This window comes from Hyaena hyaena, unplaced genomic scaffold (genome assembly GCF_003009895.1).
Source record: "Hyaena hyaena isolate Hyena2069 unplaced genomic scaffold, ASM300989v1 scaffold_91, whole genome shotgun sequence".
In the NCBI taxonomy this organism is placed as follows: domain Eukaryota; kingdom Metazoa; phylum Chordata; class Mammalia; order Carnivora; family Hyaenidae; genus Hyaena; species Hyaena hyaena.
This window is the reverse complement of record NW_024080725.1, coordinates 2,665,692-2,686,562: the sequence shown is the minus strand read 5'-3', so window position 1 is coordinate 2,686,562 and position 20,871 is coordinate 2,665,692. Positions and strand designations below refer to the sequence as shown.

General features: G+C 43.5%; 1 protein-coding gene across 10 annotated transcripts in view; it reads left to right on the top strand.

The window, feature by feature from the left end:
• The window catches only part of CLASP1 (cytoplasmic linker associated protein 1), a 264,293-nt gene that overhangs the window by 188,142 nt on the left and 55,280 nt on the right, over window positions 1-20,871 (top strand). For 3 of the 10 annotated variants that reach the window (XM_039234903.1, XM_039234901.1, XM_039234900.1), the window contains 6 exons: window positions 10,844-10,947; window positions 12,845-12,868; window positions 14,169-14,413; window positions 17,114-17,177; window positions 19,289-19,291; window positions 19,426-19,589. In XM_039234903.1, coding sequence (XP_039090834.1) covers window positions 10,844-10,947; window positions 12,845-12,868; window positions 14,169-14,413; window positions 17,114-17,177; window positions 19,289-19,291; window positions 19,426-19,589 — 604 coding nt within the window. Of the gene's footprint in view, window positions 1-3,012; window positions 3,121-10,843; window positions 10,948-12,844; window positions 12,869-14,168; window positions 14,414-17,113; window positions 17,178-18,469; window positions 18,539-19,288; window positions 19,292-19,425; window positions 19,590-20,871 lie in introns of all 10 variants that reach the window. The other 7 variants (XM_039234905.1, XM_039234899.1, XM_039234898.1 and 4 more) reach the window with 4 other exon arrangements.

Genomic DNA, 20,871 nt, shown 5'->3' with positions numbered 1-20,871 from the left:
AAAATGTTTTCAGATTTTCTAGTTAAAAATATTTTGAAAAAAAGCAAAAATTAATAGTAGTCAGTGTCCTCTGTTAAATGAGAATCCTGTGTGCAAGACCAAAACCTGAAAGTATCAGACCGTAGACCTACTTCAGGGTAGTTCTCATTATTCCTCTTGGACTTCTGCTTTTGATAGGAGTTCTGGTAGGACCCATCCCTGCCTTAAAAGGCAAAAGTCAGGATTCCCTTAAAACTCTACAGAAGTATAGCGTGTCTCAAGAAATGAAAGCCGGTCAGACTTTCCTGTAAGCACAGCACCGCAGAACCAGCTAAGGACACCGCTTTCAGAAAGTCACACAGCAGGCGTGTCTTCATTATGTCTTCCTCTTCTGTTAGGCCCTCCCATTCCATATTCTCCTGGAGAACAGTTTTGGCACTCCTGGATGAGGTTGATTGGATACCTGTGTTTTAGCTTTGACCGCTTAATGAATTAGTCTTTATAAAAGTCATCCATGGATATACTTCTTAAAACCCTCTTTGGAGAGTGGTCCTTGGAAGTGGTATTAGAAGTGGGTTTTACTCCTCTTGTGTTTTAAATTGTCCAGCATTTGAACTCTTGCTGTCACCACTGATACCCTTTAAGGAGGCTTTGGTCAACTGTGGGCAGATGTCTGGAAAATCATAAACAGGATTCTTTCTCTCTCTGTTACTACTAGCCTGTGTGAAAGAAGCCAGTCAGCATGAATGGGTGACTAAGCTTTCTCTGGCTGAAATAGTAGGAGGGTAAACCTTGTTAAGTGTTATGCATATTGTTGTTTCAGATCATGCCTGCTTATCCCTTTTCATGCTCTTTTTTGCCTTCACAAAGCAGGCTGGGCTTGGGAGAGAGCAGAGATCTCCCATTGTTCGAGTGTGTGCATTAGTTTAAGGAAGGAAGTGGACGCAGGATAACGGTCAGAAGTAGTCAGTCAAGAACCATAAGAAAATGCTCAACTTAAGTATGTGCATGTGTGAAACACGATCAGGACTGTTTTTATTATTTCTGATCATTTGTTTTGGAGTGGGTAGTGGAATAAGATAACATTTTCATTATGCCTTTCAGCAAGGAACTCAGAGGTACTCACGTATGTACTACCTTATGTCACAATTCTCTTCTCGTTTAGATGGTGGGACTCTGTCTTCCAACATTCCTAAGGGGGAGGCCGAGACACGAAAGGCAAAGTGCCTTTGTCTCCTGACCTGGGAGGTCATTTCACAAGTTGGATGTGGTATTGACTCTCTGAGGGATAAGCAGTGTTTCTTCCTAGTTTCTAGGTGACTTCTCCTGTGTTGGTATCAGTGGGTGTGCCCTTGTTTTTTGAGGGTTTTAAAATTCAGGCCATGTGCTTCCGCCCTCATCATAGGAGCTGTTTAGAATTATCATGAAGAACTTGTTGACTCACTAGTACCTGCTACTCTGACTGAAACTCCTACCTCCATGTCACTGTGCAAAATGAAGGAGACTGTAGGAGTCACTAGCCAGTCCCACACTAAGCCCATCTTGATTGATTGCTCTGATTGCGTTCCTGTGCTTGGTTTTCCCTCGCTTGCCAGCGCAGACCGAGGACGTCGCCAAGGACTCGGGCGGCTCTTACGTAACTGCAGGGCCAGACTGAGCTCTAGCACTGAGCAGAGACCGCAGCGGGAGCTGGCTTGACCTCTCACTTCCGGGTTCTTCTTTGTCAGGGAATTTAATGATTCTGGCGTGTAAGACATTCTTGTTATAGTTTGCTAGGGGAGTAGCCCTGAAATCGTAGGCCATGCCCGTTACTGTAATAAACTTGGCTGGTTTTACATCAGAGATACTTTTTCCACAGTTTTCAGGGAAGATATTTCTGTCCAGCCCAGAATTAGTAGATCCACTCAAGATGGGCATATTTATTGTCCCCACAGCTAGTATGGAGTTATCTTGCCAGTTCTTTCCCAAGTATTTTGCCAGTTCTGTGTCTTTGTTCCTCAAAGTAAATGAAAAACCCAAAACATCATGGTCTTTTCTGAGCTTTATGGCCCAGTTATGGTAGAAGGTAAGCTACTCACACGACATCAGCATTTTATGACATGACAATATGGTCATTGTTAATGCATTATCCACGGATAATTTTATTGCAATATAATAAATGAGTATAATAAAATTATCTGTGAATACTTATACCGTAATTGGCTGTTCTTAGGTCAGCGGGGGGGTCTTTTAGCATGAATATTGGGATTGTCAGTTCACATGCTACTGACTCATGTGTAGGGCATGCCGGATAAGCAAGGGTGCTTGAGTAGGGGACCACAGGCACACCTATTTGGATTCCCATAGGAAAAGCAGGGATTACATGTTGGGACCATTAAATAAAGGGATAGCAACCCCACCTCTTTATTTATGCTGGTTTAGATAATTAAATATGATGGAAGCATCTCGACACTTACTTGGAGTGGGCACGCTCTCCAGCTGTGCCAGTCTTTAGGACCTCTGTTTGTAAGGAAGCCCAGGCTGAGAGAGGTGAACCCTCTTCCTTTTAATTAGGTAAGTTCATGGAATTTAGTGACCAGAGCCTTTATTCTGTTTTTTAACCCGGAGTAAATTATCTTTCTAACAGCGCAGTGTATATGAAAATGGCTTCAGTCTTTTATCATCTTGTTGAGAAGTTTGTACTAAAGCTGTAAAAACTGATCATTTTCTAAAAAGGCTTTTGACCTTGTATTTCCTGGTTGCTCTTCGGAAAGCTTTCTTTTCAGTTCTTACATTTAGGTGTTACTTCACCTTCATACAAAACCCCACGGAAGCACTGAGCGTAATTGAGTTTTTACGCAGACCCTCCCCTGTTGTGAGCATGCAGGTCGGTGAGGCCTCTGCGGAGAGTCCTCACGACGACACCTCCCCCCCCCCCCCCCGACGCGGACAATGTCATGATTACGTTAACGGAATGTAACTGACGTTTTGTGAGTTTTTCTGTCTTCATTAAACTTCTTCACCTTCTCTGAAACCCCTCATGCTGCACGCTAGCACGGAGCAGCCGTATCCCTCGACCCAGCATGAGTCAGGGGTGCAGCCGCAATGCCAGCTGTGAGAGCAGCCGCGATACGAGCCCCGCTCGGGGCTTTCCTCCACTCGGTGAGTACCCGTAGGCGCCGACTCTCAGAGCAGAGCTCCTTGCCCTGCTCCCAATGCTTGTCCCACACACTGCGAGGCGGAATGACCTGCTGTCCCTCCTCTACTGTCCCTGTGGTCCTTTCTTCTTTCTTTCCTCTTCCCTAGTTCCCCTCTGTTGCCCTCCTCTGCATGCTTGAATTTTGGCAGTTTCCACTTTCTACATATGGGAAGAAAAAAACACCACTTCACTCTGTACTGTTGCCATTTGTGACCACTTGCCAGCAGCAAGCCTGTCTGTGTGGTTGCTTCTAACCTAAGGGGACGCTTGGCCAAAGCCTGTTGCTTCTGAAAAGTAGAGTTAATCCAGAGGTTTTCCTTTGTCATTGAATTTCGACATTTTGTGTTTAATTTCACCAAAGGCCAGGACATACGTGATTCAGTTCAAAGATGGGAAAAAATAAAATCATGAGAATGTGTAGGAAATGAAATGTGTTCAAGTTTGGGGGTGATAATGTTAATTTAAAAAGCTGCTTGGAAGAAGATATTAGCCATGACTTCGTTAAGTGAGTCATTTCAGTGCTTTCTTTAAAGCGAGCCCAAAGTAGCTCTTTGATAAACTGCTTAGGTGTATAGCCCAAGGTAAACGACTTTACAGTGTTTATTGTTAATTAATCAGATATTTTCATTCTTCCTGGGCTCAACAGGCTGCTTAATGTATGTGACCTGATGCCACCCCAGGGCAGAAATTTACAACATTTGGTCACCATAAGGCGGTGTCAGTACCATATCTGGGGTCATGAGCCTGGTGCCACCAGGGGCTGCCTATCCACCAGCCCTCTGTCTTACAGTGAGGATTTGTATTTTCACAATTTTTAGGAAATAAGAAAAACAAACAAAAAGAGAAACCTATTTCCTTTAAGAAATACTGTGTTGGCCTTTTCTTTTTAGGTTCAGTAGGCTAAAATGGACATATATCTTTTACCTAGTACAAATCATTAATCCCCAAAGACCTCTAGAAAGAACACACACGTCCACAAAAGGCCTTTTGTGTTCTCCAGTAATTGTGTCTCAGTTCTTCGCCACATTAATTGCTGTAAAACTGTATATTTTCCTTTTGATAAGCATGGCAGGTCGAAGTTATTTTATAAGATAGGCCTAGGCCTGAGGTTGTTATATGCAATTGTGGACTGCACCAGTCTGTTATTTTAACTCTATGTAACTGGTCTTTCAGATATAAAAATCTCACTCCAGAAGGTGGGTGATAGGTCAGCAGCACAGTCTTAATACTTGCCTCTCTCTGCTCCTGATGCCATACACTTCTTTCTGGTGCCCTTGTAGCCCATCAGGATCAATAATCAAAACCCAGATCTACCTCCTTATGACCCATTGTCCTTTATGAACTTAGAGCCATGCTGGATGAGTCGCTTGACTCAGTGAGAAGACACCTTTGTGAGACAGTCTACCTGATAGCATAGATCCCAAGGGGGGTGACTCACCTTGTACCCACCACCTATTCCACAGCGGTCCGGAGCATCTGAAAAGAATTCTCAGCAAATCAGGGGCGGCAATGGTGATTTTTTTCTGAATGAACTGGTGGTTTTTCCTTTTAAGTTAAAGCTGTATACTTCTGCATCTTGCTGACTATTTGGTCTTCTAAATAGCCTGTTATATAAGTGAACAGTTCAGTCTGCTTATTGGTTATTTGGTCTCTTAGAGGCAGTTCCGTGTTTATTTCCTGTGTGTACTGGTATTTTCGTTATTGTCGATGGAAGCAGCCTTTGTTCTCCAGCACGTGATCAGTGCACCAGGCAAAGTGTGCTGAATTCTTGAGTTCCTGATTGAACCCTGAGTACATGAATGATCTAGTCTGGTTTTCACTTTCTTTGGTGAAATGGATCTGCATAAGTGTCTTGGTGACAACCCAGGATGGTGAAATGTGCAGTCGCTCCTACCAGGACAGAAGATGTCGATGCAGATTTTTCCCCTTCCTAACAAACTAGCATCAGCGCCTGTCTTCTGTTGTGGTCAGGGCCAGAGTTAACATCTTTTCAGCTGAATTTTTATGCCATGCCCTCTTTTCCTTCTTGGGGTAAGTTTGTCCATAAAACTTTCATCCAGGAGAACAAGGAGTGCCTTATGTGTCCCAGCCCCTGTTCTGAGCAGGTACAGCCCCTGGTGGCTCCTGTTCACACTCTGGGACAGGTGTTATCGTTATCCCTTTTTTATGAATGAGGGAACAGAGAGTTAGGGAGAGTAAGCCAACTGTCTCCAGGTCACACAGCTAAATGGTGGCGCTAGGTTTTGAATCCAGTCAGACTTCAAAGCCTTGCTGGTCCCTTACCTCATTTGAAAGTTGTGACAATTTAGTGTCTTTCATTTGTTCCTCAGAAGTGTATTAAATGCATTCTCTCCAGGCTTAAGCACACAGAAAGTGCCCTGTAATGTTTCTCAATTATGATCTCCAGGCTTGGGGTTAAGCCATGGGAATTCATAGGTAAGTCCCTGAAGGTGGTCCCCAGGGGAACTCACTGAGCCCTTTAGACAATATGACGTTTCCTTCTCATTCATGTAATAATTGTTTCCCATCCTCTCTCAATAAATTAGTGAGATTTTTGTGTTTAGTGCCCCTTTGGGTCAGTTAATAGAGCCAGATTTGTTTGGAAAAATAAAAAGTGGGGGTGTGAAAATAATTACACTTTGGTGATTATATATTGGTTTTAAGTTTGCTTTTTTTTGGTCACCAAGTTATTTTGGACCACTTTAATAGGAGGGTATTTATACGGTTACAGCAACAATGTCTATGTGAAAGTAAGGGCTCAGCTGTAAGTCAGGCTCTGATGTGAGTGGGTCCATCTTGGGTTCCATTGTTGGGTGTTCACTTGAGAACATGACCAAGGATTCAGTCCATGCTGGATTTACTGTACAATAGCCTGTTGAAACAGAACCAAAGGACGACTTTTGAAGGAACCTCAGGCATTGCTTAAAAGGTATTTTCGGTCTATACTGCCAGGATGTGGGACTGATACGTTGCACAGTAAATGGTAGTCTTCAGCCTGGAAAATTATGAAAAGGCCTTAAAAAGTGATTATTTTAGATCTGCGTTAGAGATTGCCAATTAATTTTTGTGTATCTTGAGGAATTAGAAATTTTCCTTTCGTGAGCTGGTAAAAATGTGTTCTTATCCACCAGGTAACCTTTGCTATTTGATACCGCTTATGCCACAGATATGTGCATTTTCATAAAGTGATACGAGCTTAAAAAAAATAAAAGTATAGGGGCGCCTGGCTGGCTAGGTTGGTAGAGCATACGACTCAGTCTCAAGGTCGTGAGTTCAAGCCCCATGTTGGGTGTGGAGATTACTTTTTTAAAAAAATAAAATTGTATCGAAGAGTTTGAGGTTTTGGTATTTTACAGCAGAACAGAAGTGTTCACATGCACTGGCTACTGCGCTTTGGTAGCTTGGGTGAAAGCTAGATTTTTTTTTTTTTTTTTTTTTTTTGGTCGCTTGGGTGAAAAGTAGCACAGCTTGGGAGACCTGGTTAAACCTGTGAACTTTCTATGATGCAACCACCATGTTCTTTCCAGGGTAATGAGTATGAGCATATTTTCTTTGGGGCTTTTCTCCCAGAGGTAAGGAAGAGCCATGTATTACAGGGTACTCTTCTCAATAATTTGTGTTCTGAACCAAGTCTGTTTTATGGTTATTTCTGAAAGTTATTCTCTCTATATGAGGGCGGCGTTCAGCATATCACTCCTCAGACTGATGAATCAATTCGCTAATGAGTATTTGCTAATGAAGGAACATTTAACGTAGACACGTAAGTTGGCGCTTACTCGTGAGCGTCACTGCCGGCACCAGCACCTGCAGCACTGCCACTGTCGTCTCCACCATTTCACTCAGTGCCCGGCGCTGCTTTACGTGCTTCATGCATGATCTTTTGCAGCTGTCTCTGCTCCCAAGAGGTACGTACCCCTGTTAGCACCATTTCCAGATGCGGAAGCTGAGACACAGAGGTTTAGAGCTTCGCCTGAGGTCCTGCAGCTGGTCGTGACCAAGCCAGGATGTGGCCCTGACTAGTACAGAGCTGGCGCTCCTGGCCAGAGCACTGAAGTGCCTCTCCAAGGGAAGCCCCTTAAACCCATTACCACTAAATTTCCAGCAGCACAACAATCAATTCCTTAATGATTAGGATATTCGTGCAGGAAAACGGCAAAAATGGGGGGGGGGGGACACACAGGATTTCATTTGTTGAGCCCCTTTCTTGTGACTCCATTCTATTTCTGTTCAAATAACATTATGAACTTCTATGCTTTTGTGTTTGGTGCATGGTTGCATATGCATCACATACCAATGAGGCGTCTTGTGAGCTGAGTAAATAGTCCATTCTCCTGCCGCTCCACCGGGTATAGACGGTGCTCCGTGACTCCTGGCGTCCTTCATGTTGCATATTTCCATAACGGCTGACTGGGGCTTCGCGGCGAGGATGTAAACGTGGAGTCCAAGCTTAGGCACCTTGGATGGTGCCTGTGTTGTGCCTGTGTGTGTAACAGCCGAGTGAGAGCCGGCAGGCCGCCACGGGGTGTGGGGTCGGCACTTGCTATCCATCCATCTCCAGCGCCATCTCCGTTCCTGAGAAAACATGGCCTTGTCAGGAGTGGCCCCCGCGTCTCCTGTGGACTGTGGCATTTTCTGTGTCGGGTGCTCGTGTGTTAATCCTGTGGGTGTTGCCGTTCCTTTTACCTGCAGCCTCTCGACGTCATTCCAGGTCCACTAGCGCCCTCTCCACTGCTGAGTCTGTTGGGCAGTCAGGTGAACAAGCGCTAACTGCATGACTTGGCTTCTTCATGCGTCCCCGTCTCACGCTCATTCTAGCATTCGTTTCCATCAGTGTCGCCTCGCACTTGGCATGTATGCACTTCACGTTTGTTTTCCCCAACGTGCTTTGGTTTTTTTCCGTTGTCGAATGTTTATGGTTCTGTTAATAGGCTGTAGATGCTTTAGAGCCTGTTTGACAACATCGTGTCTCCAGTGTTCATGTTTATGTGAAAACAAAACAGAAACACGGGGAAGAGTGTCCTCCCCCCTTTGAGTCCCCCCTTTATAAAACAAGCACCCAAAATAGGGATCACAAAAAGTCCCTTTGGGAAAATAGGGTACGGATGTCATCCGACAGAGTCTTTGCTCCCAAGAAGCGCTGATTACCCATGTTACTTATTAGTGTCCGGTTCTGGTGATCTGGAGGAGCCATCTAGTTACCACATGTCCCCAATCACAGAACACATAACTTCACAGGTGTAACTGTTGTCCTAAAACTTTGATGGAACAACAAAGTCATTAGTCAGAGAACCAGGTCAGGTCAAAGGTAGCCTTTGCAGCCTGCGGTCCCGAAATGTGTCATCCCAGCCCGCTTCCACAGTCCCACAAGTCCCCCGGGTAGCCGTCGGGGCAGAATGTAAGCATACAGAAATGCATCTGTGTGCTGGATTTCACAGACATTGTTTTTGTATGCTGACCATCCCAAATGATTACTTTTCTCACTTGAGTAAGGCATTATGTGCTAAGTCACAGACTGCTGATGGTGATACCTGTCGCCCCTTCAGTGAGCTGTTTTCTCCGTTCTTCCTCGAAGTGAAGCAAGCTGTGCATTTTTTTTTTCATGTGCACTCTGTTGAGTACACCCCTGAAGGTTAGGGGTCTGACCAAGGGCACAGGCCCACGTAACCACCTCTCGGGGAATGGAGCTTCATAGCGACCTAAGAGCAGGGAGAGTGTAGAACAGATTTTGGTCTGGTGAAAACAAAAGGCTTGTAACTTTGCTCAAATCCAGACAAGTCTTTCCCCTTCAGATGTGAGATTCAAATGATCTGTGACATCTGTCCAGCGATCTGCAGTCGCTGTGTAGGCGGAGCTGTATGCATCTGGGAAGCACAAAATAATTGCATTGTTCTTACAGCTTTAATTTTGTGTCTTAAAAACAAAATATCAGTATTATCCCTGGAGCAAGAATTGCTGGCATGTGACGTACTTTTTATTTTTTAGTTTTTTAGGTTCTGTTTTATTTAAGTTTATGCTGGATAATTTTTAAATGGCTTATAACTGAATTAATTTCATTTTGTTCCTCATAAATCCCTTACTATCTACCCTTTTTTAATGGAAAAAAGACTTGAACAAAGATAATGTATAGTACTATATGCACAGCAAATCTCAAATTTACACAAGTTTTATATTTCAACTGATAATATACATATATACATAACACATATATATGGAGACATATAACAATGATTGTTTTGTGGTCTCTTAGTTTATATGGCACATGTAATCATCTTTTACATAATGACTAAGACATCATGAGTATGACCAACAAGTGCATTAAAAAAGGGGATAGTACAACATACAATTTTTGTTTCTTTATAAGAATTCATGAGTGTATAATGTTTGGTTAGCGGTGTTTACATTTTTTCCCCTTTCTGTGGTGCTAGAAGGTGTAATTTTTGAAACTGGCATTTTAAATAAGCTAAGGAACACCTCACTTTAGAAGTTCTTGTTTTCTAAAGAACTCTTGTTACGTACGCAGAATTTTAAATATATCACTTTATAAGAAAGATCAGTTCATGTAAAACAGAGTTAGCTTTCCTTTTACCCTAAATACTTCGTTACGAGAATACGTATGTGCACGTGCATGCACACACACACACACACACACACACAGTCCAAACAGTGTCTTATTTGTTCATAAAAAGAAAGCATTTTTGTTATCTAACATTTTTCTTCAAAGGCTTTTTATACATTAGCATTTTAAATAAGACACGTTTGCCAGTAAATAGTGTGATACATATAGGAAATATGATTTTTACATGAACTCCCCTGTTGTAGCTTTAACCTCAGCACTTCTTAAGGAAGCCTGCTCACCTAACGTCATGGGGCTTTTAAAAAGCTAGTCGTCTTAGTCCATGATCCTCAACGTAATTGAACTTAAAATAATTAAACTGCTGGAATTTATCTTAAATTCTTTGGATTGCATCCATTTTGTGTACACATACAAAGACTGTCATTAAAATTCAAATCCTTTGAGAGACCCAGGAAAAATGTACATTCATGTTATCTGAATGATTATTGTTTTGCAGTGAAGATGCTAGCTTTTTATGGTGATCATTGAAGAATTTAATAAACTGATTTTTAAATAACCTTTGGTGACACAGGCATCATGAACAAGCACCCAAATTAATTGAGCTCAGTTAATAACAGTTAAACAGTAGTGGGACTAATGAAAATTTGCAGAGATCAATTGAATTCATCAGTTTCAAATGTTAACTTTTTATCACACAGTGCATTAGAACTACTGATTTGTCAAACCATGAAGCTAATTAGTTAGACCAAACATCAGGGCCTCCAGAGGGAACACTAAATAGATTAAAAGACTCAACACATCGCCCAGCTCACTTCTAGACTAAGTTCCCCTCTCTCCCTTGTCTCAACACTTTAACAAAATAAAACCTCATTAGAGAGCCATTAAAGTTGTTAGGATGCCTTGTAGCAGGGATAGCATTCAGGGGGAGTAACTTCACCCCTGCCGCTGGTAACAGGTCAAATCTAGTCAGGACTGCAAGTGAAGTGTAGTTAAGTGCGGTTAGAGACTTCCCAGTGCCTCTGTCCAGTAGGTGGGAAGAGGCAGGAGCCCTTGCAAAGAACTGAGAAAATGTGAAGTAAAGTGACATATCTTTGGTTTTGTTTTTTGAATAGACCGGTTTGGGCTTGGCCAGGCAGGAAGAGTACCTGGCTCTGTGAATGCCATGCGGGTTCTGAGCACAAGTACAGACCTTGAAGCTGCTGTCGCTGATGCTTTGGTAAGAGTCCCGGCGTGTGCAGTCTCTCTCTCTCTGACTCACTCATCCGCATTTTCCTCTGTCCTCACAGAAAATCGCCTCCACGTCAGGGTACTGAGCCATCCTCAGCAGTGTGGGAATTGTGTCAATATTGTGTAAACTTGGTGTAACTAACGTGTAAAGTTGTTTTATTATCCCTTTCTTTGGAAACTTTGATCCCCGTACAGAAGCGAAGATTGGCCTTACGGAAAATACTAGCATCAAGTATTTCTTCTGTGCTCCTCAATATCAAGGAAGTTTTGATGACATTGGGCTTCTTTGATGTCATTGGGCTTCTTTTTCTCCCCCTTTTTCTCCATGTTTTTTTTTTCAGCGTTTCCTTTTTTCATTCTGTGGCTTCTGCTGCTTTACAGGCTCGATGGCATAGCCTAAGCATATCATTATGATAGTAGGTAACAGCGTGAGTGGTTTAAAAATCTCACATTTATTCGACGACCACACTAGTTGTTCCATACAATTTCACATTTGTTTTGTTTTTTTAAATGAGCCATCAAGTCCTTATTTAAGGAAACTTTCCCAAATGTTAATGCCGGTGAACTCTGAGGCCATAAGGCACTGGGGGAATGTGTTTTTGCATCATTATAATGTAGTGTCTAAAAATTATAAGAAGACTATAAAGCAGTTAGAGGCTCTTCCATTTGTGGTTACAGCAAAACACTCCTGGTAGAATCCCTTGTCAAATGGCTTTTTAAAGATGCATTTCAGCTGGTAGTGACACTGCCTCTAGCATATTCCAGTTGATGTGCTCAGCATTTAAAGTAGGTCCTCTTTAGAACTGTCTGGACTCTGGCCTTACTTGTGCTGTTTGAAGGTATATTGTCTCTCTAAGGAAGAAAGTACCATGACATCCTGCTTTCAGAACCAGAAGGTTTAAATCCAGCTGTGTTTTTCATCCAGTCAAACTGTTACAGTCTGTGGCTGCACGGATTCTCACTGTCACCCCTTCCTGTGTCACCCTCATTTATTCCTGCTCAGTCAGATTGCTTGGACAGGCAACTGTGAGCAAGTAGTTTGCCACCCTCCCAATGCTTTTCCTGTAAGCAGGGGCGCCTGGCCAGCTCTATTCATCAGCCTTCTGTGTAGAAGGGGTTTTTTCCTGGCAGGTACTGGAGTTCAGGATAATTGCTCTAACCATGGCTTTGACTTCATAGTCATGAGCTGGAACAGAACTCTGTGAAGCTATTCTTTCTTCCAAGCTGCAGCACTGGGAATTGCTTATTTATTCAGAGACCCTATTTGGAGGTCAGAGGGGTGGGAAATGATGGATGGGCAAAACCCTTAGTTAAATGGGACTTCCAGTTAAGGCGGGGAAATTCCCTCCTCCTCTAAAGAACCGCCCAAGGGACTGTGCACAAAGTTCTAGGAGCCAGAGTTGGACTTGGGAACTTAAGCTTGGGCTTTCCTTGACTTGGGCTCTTCTCTGAGCTCTAGCCATCCGTCCACTCAGGCTGCCCTTATTACTCTTTGTCCAAGCTGCTTGGTCTCCCTGAGTGACCCGCTGCAGAAGAGAGAGCTCAGGAATGGTACCCAGAGTGTGCTTCCCAGTATAAGAGCCCCAGGGGCACACAGAATCTAGCATAGGAATAGGCGGAATGTGGTGTGGGGGAGTTTTAGCGTAGCAAGAAGTATGGCAAGTTCTAGAAGGCATTTTCAGGAGGTGTAGGAAGGGCTAGGAGATGCCATTGGGAAAGCGTTCTTTGTTATTATTCGCTTGACATGAATCGCTTGCTAACCTATATTTTTGGTTTGCTAAGATATGTTTTGCTGTACACTTTTGTTGCAAGAACAATCCCCACATACGCTTCTGACATAATTCTCTATGCTTTTTCCCCATCCTTCAATATTTTCCTGCCTACAGCTGTTAGGAGACTCCAGGAGCAAGGTACCAGTGCTTTAACTTTTGTTTTACCCACTTCATTTTTTCTGTTGCAAGTATATTTCCTTTAGGAGCTAGTGAAAGCAACAAAGCATATAGTCTAATGTAGAAATCCTGGTCTGAATTATGATTTGTCAGCTCTAGTGAAGCCATTGTTAGTGATGGAGTCAGTCACCTCTCTCATCTGTTCTAGTTTTTTTTGTTTGGTTTGATTTTGTTTTTTAATGTCAAGCTCAGCTCCTTCTCCTATCAGTGTTTTATTTTATTCTGTTTATTATTAACCCTGTTTGTGTCTACTTACTGTTTTTATTATTTCATGGATGGATATAGTCAACATTTTTCTTATTTTACGGATCTAGTTTATACATAAATCAGATGATCCTATAATCTGCCATCCTAACAGGGATTATTGTGAAAGGGGGTGTGATCCATAATTGTGCCAGGACGAGAGGCATAAGACAGAACTGTCCCCAGCAAGTTGTGATGGACGGATAAGCCGTATTATTAGAGAATTACACTTGGGGGGAAAAAAGAAAAAAAAGATTACATTTTATGGTTTTGGCCAATAACTTTTTTTTTTGTTTTTGGGAAAATTGTATTTTAGCAATTTACTAGCTGTTGCTATATTATTTATGGGTTTAACTTCAGTTTTATATCCAGGGTATGAGAAACAAATGAAGGGTCTGCAGGAAGCTTGTTTGTGTCAGATAATTTAAGAATCCTCTGCCATGGGCTCCTCTTCTCTGGAATTTCAGTTTCATACTTTCTTAACGAAGCATTAATATTCAAACAGATTTTCCCATTGACCATGCTCACAATCTGTTGTTTTTGATTGGGAAAGGGGCCGGTGGGTGCACCTATACCTGCTGTGTGGCCAGGGCTGGGCCAGGTTAGTTAGCGTGTCCTTCCATGACCTCCTCGCCATGAGCGTGTGAGAGGTATCCTATTATCAGTTCAAAGACGGGGAGAGTGAAGCAGGAAGGAGCGGAGGCTTTCTGGAGCCCTCAGCCCTCAGCGGCTGCAGGATTACCGTCCAGGCGGTCCCAGTGCCAAGTCCACACACTCTCCTAGAGACCGTATCCTCCCGTGGATCGGACGTGCTGTGGATCGCTCTGCTTGTCACTTCCTGTCCTGACTGGACGTCTGTGTTTTTGTTTTTATTTCCCTGATCTGTAGGCACAGGAAAGTGTGTGCGTGCGTGCGTGTACCTTTTTACCATCAGCCCCATTGCTGTTTTTGTGTGGTGTGACTCACGGTCCTTTCGCCTTCCCGTTTCTCCCCCCCCGCCCCACGTGGGACTGGACAGAAGAAGCCTGTGAGGAGGAGGTACGAACCGTACGGCATGTATTCCGACGATGATGCCAACAGCGACGCGTCGAGCGTGTGCTCCGAGCGCTCGTACGGCTCCCGGAACGGCGGCATCCCCCACTACCTGCGACAGACCGAGGACGTGGCCGAGGTCCTCAACCACTGCGCCAGCTCCAACTGGTCCGAGAGGAAGGAGGGGCTGCTCGGCCTGCAGAACTTACTGAAGAGCCAAAGAACACTGAGGTGAAGGCGAGGGGCCGGGGCTGCGATCTGGGTCCCAGGCTGTCCTTGGCAGCAGCTCAGATGGGTCTCCTGTCACTCACCGAGGCCGTGCAGAGTTCCAGGGTGCAGGCACAGGTGCCCAGGCCGCTAAGGTGATGGCCACATGGTCATTGCCTGCCGGAGACTCTGAAACCTCTGTGAACACTCTACTTGATTAGGCTTGTTGGTCCTTTGGTTCCCTTACGGCTCCTGTTGATCTGGCAGGTGTTCTTTGAGTAATCCTGGTACAGCTTGCAGTTTACGTAAAAAGTGAGACACTCTGCAGGTTGGTACAGCTCATTACACTGTGGGGGTGTGGGTAAAATGATAGCAGTCTCCATCTAAAATTTTTTCATGTGCATGCATAGAGCTTATAAATGGGCACAGTGATGAGATGCTGAAACAGAGTACTTTAAGGCTGCCACAGCGTTATCCCCAGAATTGACTGTTTTCTTCTTGCCTTTGGTTCTGGGTTTCATAAATTTTCTAAAATGTGTGTGTATTACACGTACCAAAAAAGTATGTATGTGTTTATACCATATTTCATCAAATCTAAGGCACCGTTGATGCACCATTATTTTACATCCCTCTAAGAAGAAGTGCTACTTACTAAACCATGGCAATACTAGTAGGTCTTTGATTGTAAGATGAAGCTCAAAATTATAGAAATGTTACCATGTGAAAAATATGGGTTGGGGCGCCTGGGTGGCTTAGTCGATTGAGCGTCCGACTTTTGCTTAGGTCATGATCTCTCGGTTCGTGGGTTCGAGCCCCGCGTCGGGCTCTGTGCTGACTGCCAGCTCAGAGCCTGGAGCCTGTTTCAGTCTGTGACTCCCTCTCTCTGACCCTCCCCTGCTCACGCTGTCTCTCTCTCTCTCTCCTAGAAATAAAAAAATTAAAAAAAAAAATTAAAAAAAAATATGGGCAAGTTAGAATCTGTTGGATAAAAATTGGATAATTTTTTTAAGTCTATTTTGAGAGAAAAAGAGAGAAAGCGTGCATGTGCGGGAGGAGGGGCAGCAAGCGGAGAGAGAATTCCAAGTGGGCCCTCGGCCGTCAGCGTGGAGCCCAGTGCGGGGGCTCAATCCCACCCAGACTATGAGATCACGACCTGAGCTGAAAGCAAGAGTTGGACACTTAACCGACTAAGCCACCCAGGCGCCCCTGGATAATTTTTCTAAGATAAATTGTCAGAGTGCGTAAGTTTATGGTCACAGATGGGCTTTGCAAAGCTGAGTCAACACTGACTCACAAATCACTGTGCCGTAAGTGTGCCCGTCCAGTCAGCCAGCCTCCATCCACCCTGCTGTATTGTACCTACTGTGTGCTGTCCAGCGCCTCCCCTCAGCCCCCCATTACTCCATTCTGGTCACGGAGATGTCATGAGCAGCGTTGTCCTCTGCCTTCTGAAATGCAGGTAGCCTCTGACACTCTAGTGAGTTGTCAAAAACAACATGAGGATGGTTTATTGAGATGATTATTCTTCAAGAATCTGCTTAATTCTGGTGGTCCCAGTTTCTTAACATTTTAATGTTCACCCAGTCTCCATGGAATAGTCTTCAGAAATCTGTTGGTTGGAATTGGTCTAATCTAGAGCACATTGTTAATAATGTTAAAGGATCATCGAGCTAACAGCCTCGTGTATGAAGGGGGATTACTTGGGGTGATTTGGGGACAAGACGATGATCCTTAGAATCAAGCTTTGAAGTAAAATGGGACTCAGTGGTACAGACAAGGATAAGAAAGGGCAAAAGGACACTAACAGGAAATGAGCATTTGCTTTGTCTCAGTACTTGTAGGAAGGAAGTGTGGTCCCTCCTTAACCCTCCCTGGAGCCATTTGTTTGATAGATTAAAGACATCTGAGTACTTGTAGCAAAACTAGATTAAAATCCAGGTCTCTCTGACCCCACACCACATGCTTTTCCTAGTTTATCTCCTTGCCTTTCATCTTTGGCAGGTGGAAAACAGACCTCCCATGACATGAGTGGGATTTCCCTCATGGCTTTGCCTCTCCCGTGTGTGTGAACTTGAGCAGTTGCTGTCAGACGTGCTGTCTCCTCATCTTCAGTTGAGAGCCAGACTACCATGATTTTATATTTCTACTTAATCTCATTATGAGTTAAATAAGTTAATTTATTTGTGAAAAAAAGCTTTGTTATATAAAAATTATTTTTTAAAAAGTTTTATTTTAATGTTTAGTTTTCAGAGAGAGGGACAGCATGAGCAGGGGAGGGGCAGAGAGAGAGAGACAGAATCCGAAGCAGGATCCAGGCTCTGAGCTGTCAGCACAGAGTCTTACATGGGACTCGAAACTATGAACCGCGAGAGATCATGACCTGAACTGAAGCTGGACACTCAGCCGACTGAGCCACCCAGGCGTCCCTGTTATATAAAAATTATTTTTTTAAAAAAGCTGTCAGTGGGGCACCTGGGTGGCTCATTCGGTGAAGACTCCCACTCTTGATTTCAGCTCAGGTCATGATCTCATGGTTTGTGAGTTCAAGCCCCACATTGGGCTCCGTGCTGACCATGCAGAGTCTGCTTGGGATTCTTTCTCTCCCTCTCTCTGTGTACCTCCCCCCACCAAAAAATAGAGAAAAATTTTTTTTTATAGCCGTCACTAATCTCCTTGTTGATTCATTAAATTCTAAGTTCATTTATTTCCATTTATTTCCTCTAGTCGAGTAGAATTGAAAAGATTGTGTGAGATCTTCACTCGGATGTTTGCTGACCCTCACAGCAAGGTAAGTCTGGGCGTCATGCTGCTGACACCCCTCTGCATGTCCACGTGAGCTGTGTAATGCACTACTTAAGAGTGAGAGTTTCCCGTAGTACAGTTTAGACCTTCAGATTTAACACCCATTTCTGCAGTAGTTTACGTTATATCTTTGAAGTTGCTTTTTGTTGTTTGTTTTTGTTTTTTGAGAGAGAGAGAGAATATCCGTAGCAGGGGCTCAATCTCATGAATAGTGAGATCGTGACCTGAGCCAAAATCAAGAGTCAAAAGCTTAACCCACTGAGCCACCCAGGCGCCCCTGTTATATCTTTTAGAAATGACTTCTTGGGAACTTCAAATGTCTGTAGAACTTTGGGCTAGATAAAGTATGTTTTAAGAGTTAATGGAGAGAATCAGATGTAGTCTTACTCATTCAGATACTTTTGGGTGCCTCCTATTGCCAAACAGTAGTCTAGGTGCTAGAATAAAACCTTGTATTATAATGTAGTGCCCCCCCCTTTTTTTAAACTTAAAGCAGTTAAGATAACCAAATATATAATTTTTTGTATCCCATGTAAAATGTGTCTATATAGGGCAGGGTAGAAAAATAGAAGCATTTATGTAATGGATTTATTGAAAAACCAGGGTAAGCTATTTCTCCAAATAGAATTTTACTGTCCCTGAGAACTTGCTGGACGGTGGCCATTTAGCAGACGTCCACACTCCCGGGATCCACACAGGGTGCTGAGCCTGAGGGGATCCCCACTGGGGGAAACCCCCCGAATATGACCCAGGCCCCTTCTGGGAGTGGTGCGAGAGAGGGGCTCTTGACGGAAGCTTACCTGAAGTCCAGATTTGAAACAGATACCAGAAATTTGGGAGGAGGCCTAGAGGCCGTTGGATGCTTTTAGAGAAAGAAAATGGGGAGAATGAATTTACTGGGGAAGTTTAAAGGATGAATAAAGGAAAGAAACAACATATGGCTTCTGTCCTTTGAGATGTTCATGGGAGCCCAGGAGAGTGACTGTGGGGGTTCTCTTTTCTCTGCGGGGAGTTGGGGGACAGCAGTTCTCCTCGATCCTGGTCTTAAAGCATGTGTTAAAAGTCCTGTGATGATGTGAGGATCCTCACCGCAAGGCCAACATTAACAACATCCGAAAAATTCAAGAAAGGTTGAATCCTAGGCCCACAGATGTCCAAAAATAGATAGTGTTGAAAAGCAGGAAGATTTTAAGCATAGACATACGATTCATAAGAGAGCATAAGGGGTATTAGGTGGTATGGGGCATTGATGAAATTTCTATTACCTGTCACCTCTAGATTGCTGATTCAGAACCAGAATGTGAGGATAAAGAAGGAAATTTGTTTCCGTCAGAAGGCTCTTGTACAGTGAGTTTGGAGGTCTCAGTTTAGTTAATATTTGCTAGCTGCCTTTGAGCTAAGCCAGGAATCCCACAGCTGGGGCTCGCAGTTTTTTCTGAGCTGCCTCACAGGAGACCCCTGGTGGTTAATAGCTGCTGTGCCAGAACTGAGCATGTGTGTAATGGCTGGACTGTCCCAGCAGAGTGCAACTCATTAGCCTAGCAGGGTACGTCTCTCTCTGAAATCCATTCCAGGATAGTCAGTCCACTGTGGGCTCTGGTCTCCCCATGGACAGCGCTAACGATTGCACAGCGGCATGAGAACTAGGTGGACTGCAGCCCATAACTTTTTATAAAGACTGTTACCACTTTTATAGTATCTTTTTATAAAGATACTCCTTTGCAGTATCTGAATTGCAGTCATACAGTGCACAAGGTTTTTTCCTCCTTCATCCTGCAATATTACCTGTTGAATGCTAGACAATGAACAGTAATAGTATACAATTATGATGTTAAAATATTTTTTTTTTTTTAAGAGAGAGGGAGGAAGGAAGGAAGGAAGAAAAACCTCCAGGATTAAACTGATACTTTTCAGTAAAGTTAATTTCTGTCATTACTGAATTTTGAAGGCATATTGAGGGAGGGGAGAATATCAGGGATAAGTTTGTAGTGTTTTCAGGTCTTTTGAAAAACTGCATGAAAATGGTATTAATTCACTGTGGACTAACATGGAATTTGTTCTGTTGCATGGCCTGTTTTGCGGTGGAATTCACAACAGAGAGTAAGTTCCAATCCTTTTTCCTTTGCATTTTACAATACGTTTGTCTTCTCTAATACGATGAGTCCACGTTTTAGAGACTTTGGAGGACATTCTGAATTATGTATGTGAACTATTTGGTTTTCATTTCTGTCTAGGTTTTCAGTATGTTTTTGGAGACTCTGGTGGATTTTATAATCATTCATAAGGATGACTTGCAAGACTGGCTTTTTGTTCTTCTCACACAATTACTTAAGAAAATGGGGGCAGATTTACTTGGATCTGTGCAAGCAAAAGTTCAGAAGGCTCTCGATGTCACGAGGTAAGTTTTTAAGGACTAAACGATTTTCCCCCAACTTTTGAGCTGTCACTGACCCGAAACGTCGTGTAAGTTCGAGGCATATCACATGGCGATTTGATATATGTGTATGTTGCTGACTGATAACCACGCATTAGTCAACATGTTGTACACCTCACATGGTACCATTCTCTTTCATTGTGCTGGTGGTAGGAGCACTTAGGCTCTGTTATCTTAGCAGTCAAGTGTGTGTCCAGTCCTGGTAACTGGTGCTCACCATTCTGTGCCTCAAATCCCTTCTGTTCATGTTATGTATGCTCATTCCCATGAGCCTCTCCCCGTGCTCCCCACCCCACATCCCCTGACAACCACCACTCTACTCTCTTTTTACAGATTTGGGGTTTTTGTGTTTGTTTGTTTGTTTGTTCCATGTATAATAAGCCAGATCATGCAGTATTTGACTTTCTCTGTCTGGCTTATTTCACTAATGCCCTCAGCATCCATCCATGTTGTCACTAATGGCGGCATTTTCTTCTTTTTTATGACTGAGAAATACTCCATTGTTCTTCTTTATCCATTCACCTGTTGACAGACCCTTGGGTTGTTTTGTATCTTGGCTGTTGTAAATAATGCTACAGTGACCATGAGGTCAGGGATCTCTTCAAGATGGTGGTTTCATCCCCTTTGTATACATACCCAGAAGTGAGAAATTACTGGATTATATGATGTTTCTATTTTTAATTTTTAATTAATTAATTTCTTAAAGTTTCTTTCCTTATTGTAGGGGGAAGGGGAGCCAAGAGAGAGAGAAGGAGAGAAAGAACCCCAAGCAGGCTCCCAGCTGCCAGCCCAGAGCCAAGTGTGGGGCTCGACCTCAGGAACTGTGAGAGCATGTCCTGAGCCAAAATCAAGAGTTGGATGCTTAACCAACTGAGCCACCCAGGCGCCCCTTAATTCTTAATTCTTTGAGGAACCTTTATACTGTTTTCCGCAGCGGCAGCACCAATTTACATTCCTATCCACAGTGCACAGGGGTTCCCTTTTCTGCACATCCTCAACATTTGTCATCTCTTGTCTTTTTGATAATAGCTAGGAGGTGTGAGGTGATACCTGTCATGGTTTTGATTTGCACTTCCCTAATGGTGATGTTGAGCACCTTTTTGTGGATGTTTTGGCCTTTTGGATGTCATGTTTGGGAAAATACCTGTTCACGTGGGCTAGACACTGCTAATGTTACAAGACTCTCATAGGTGGTTCTTGCCATTCTCTTTTGTTACCCGTGGGTTTTGTCATCTGCTTGAACAAG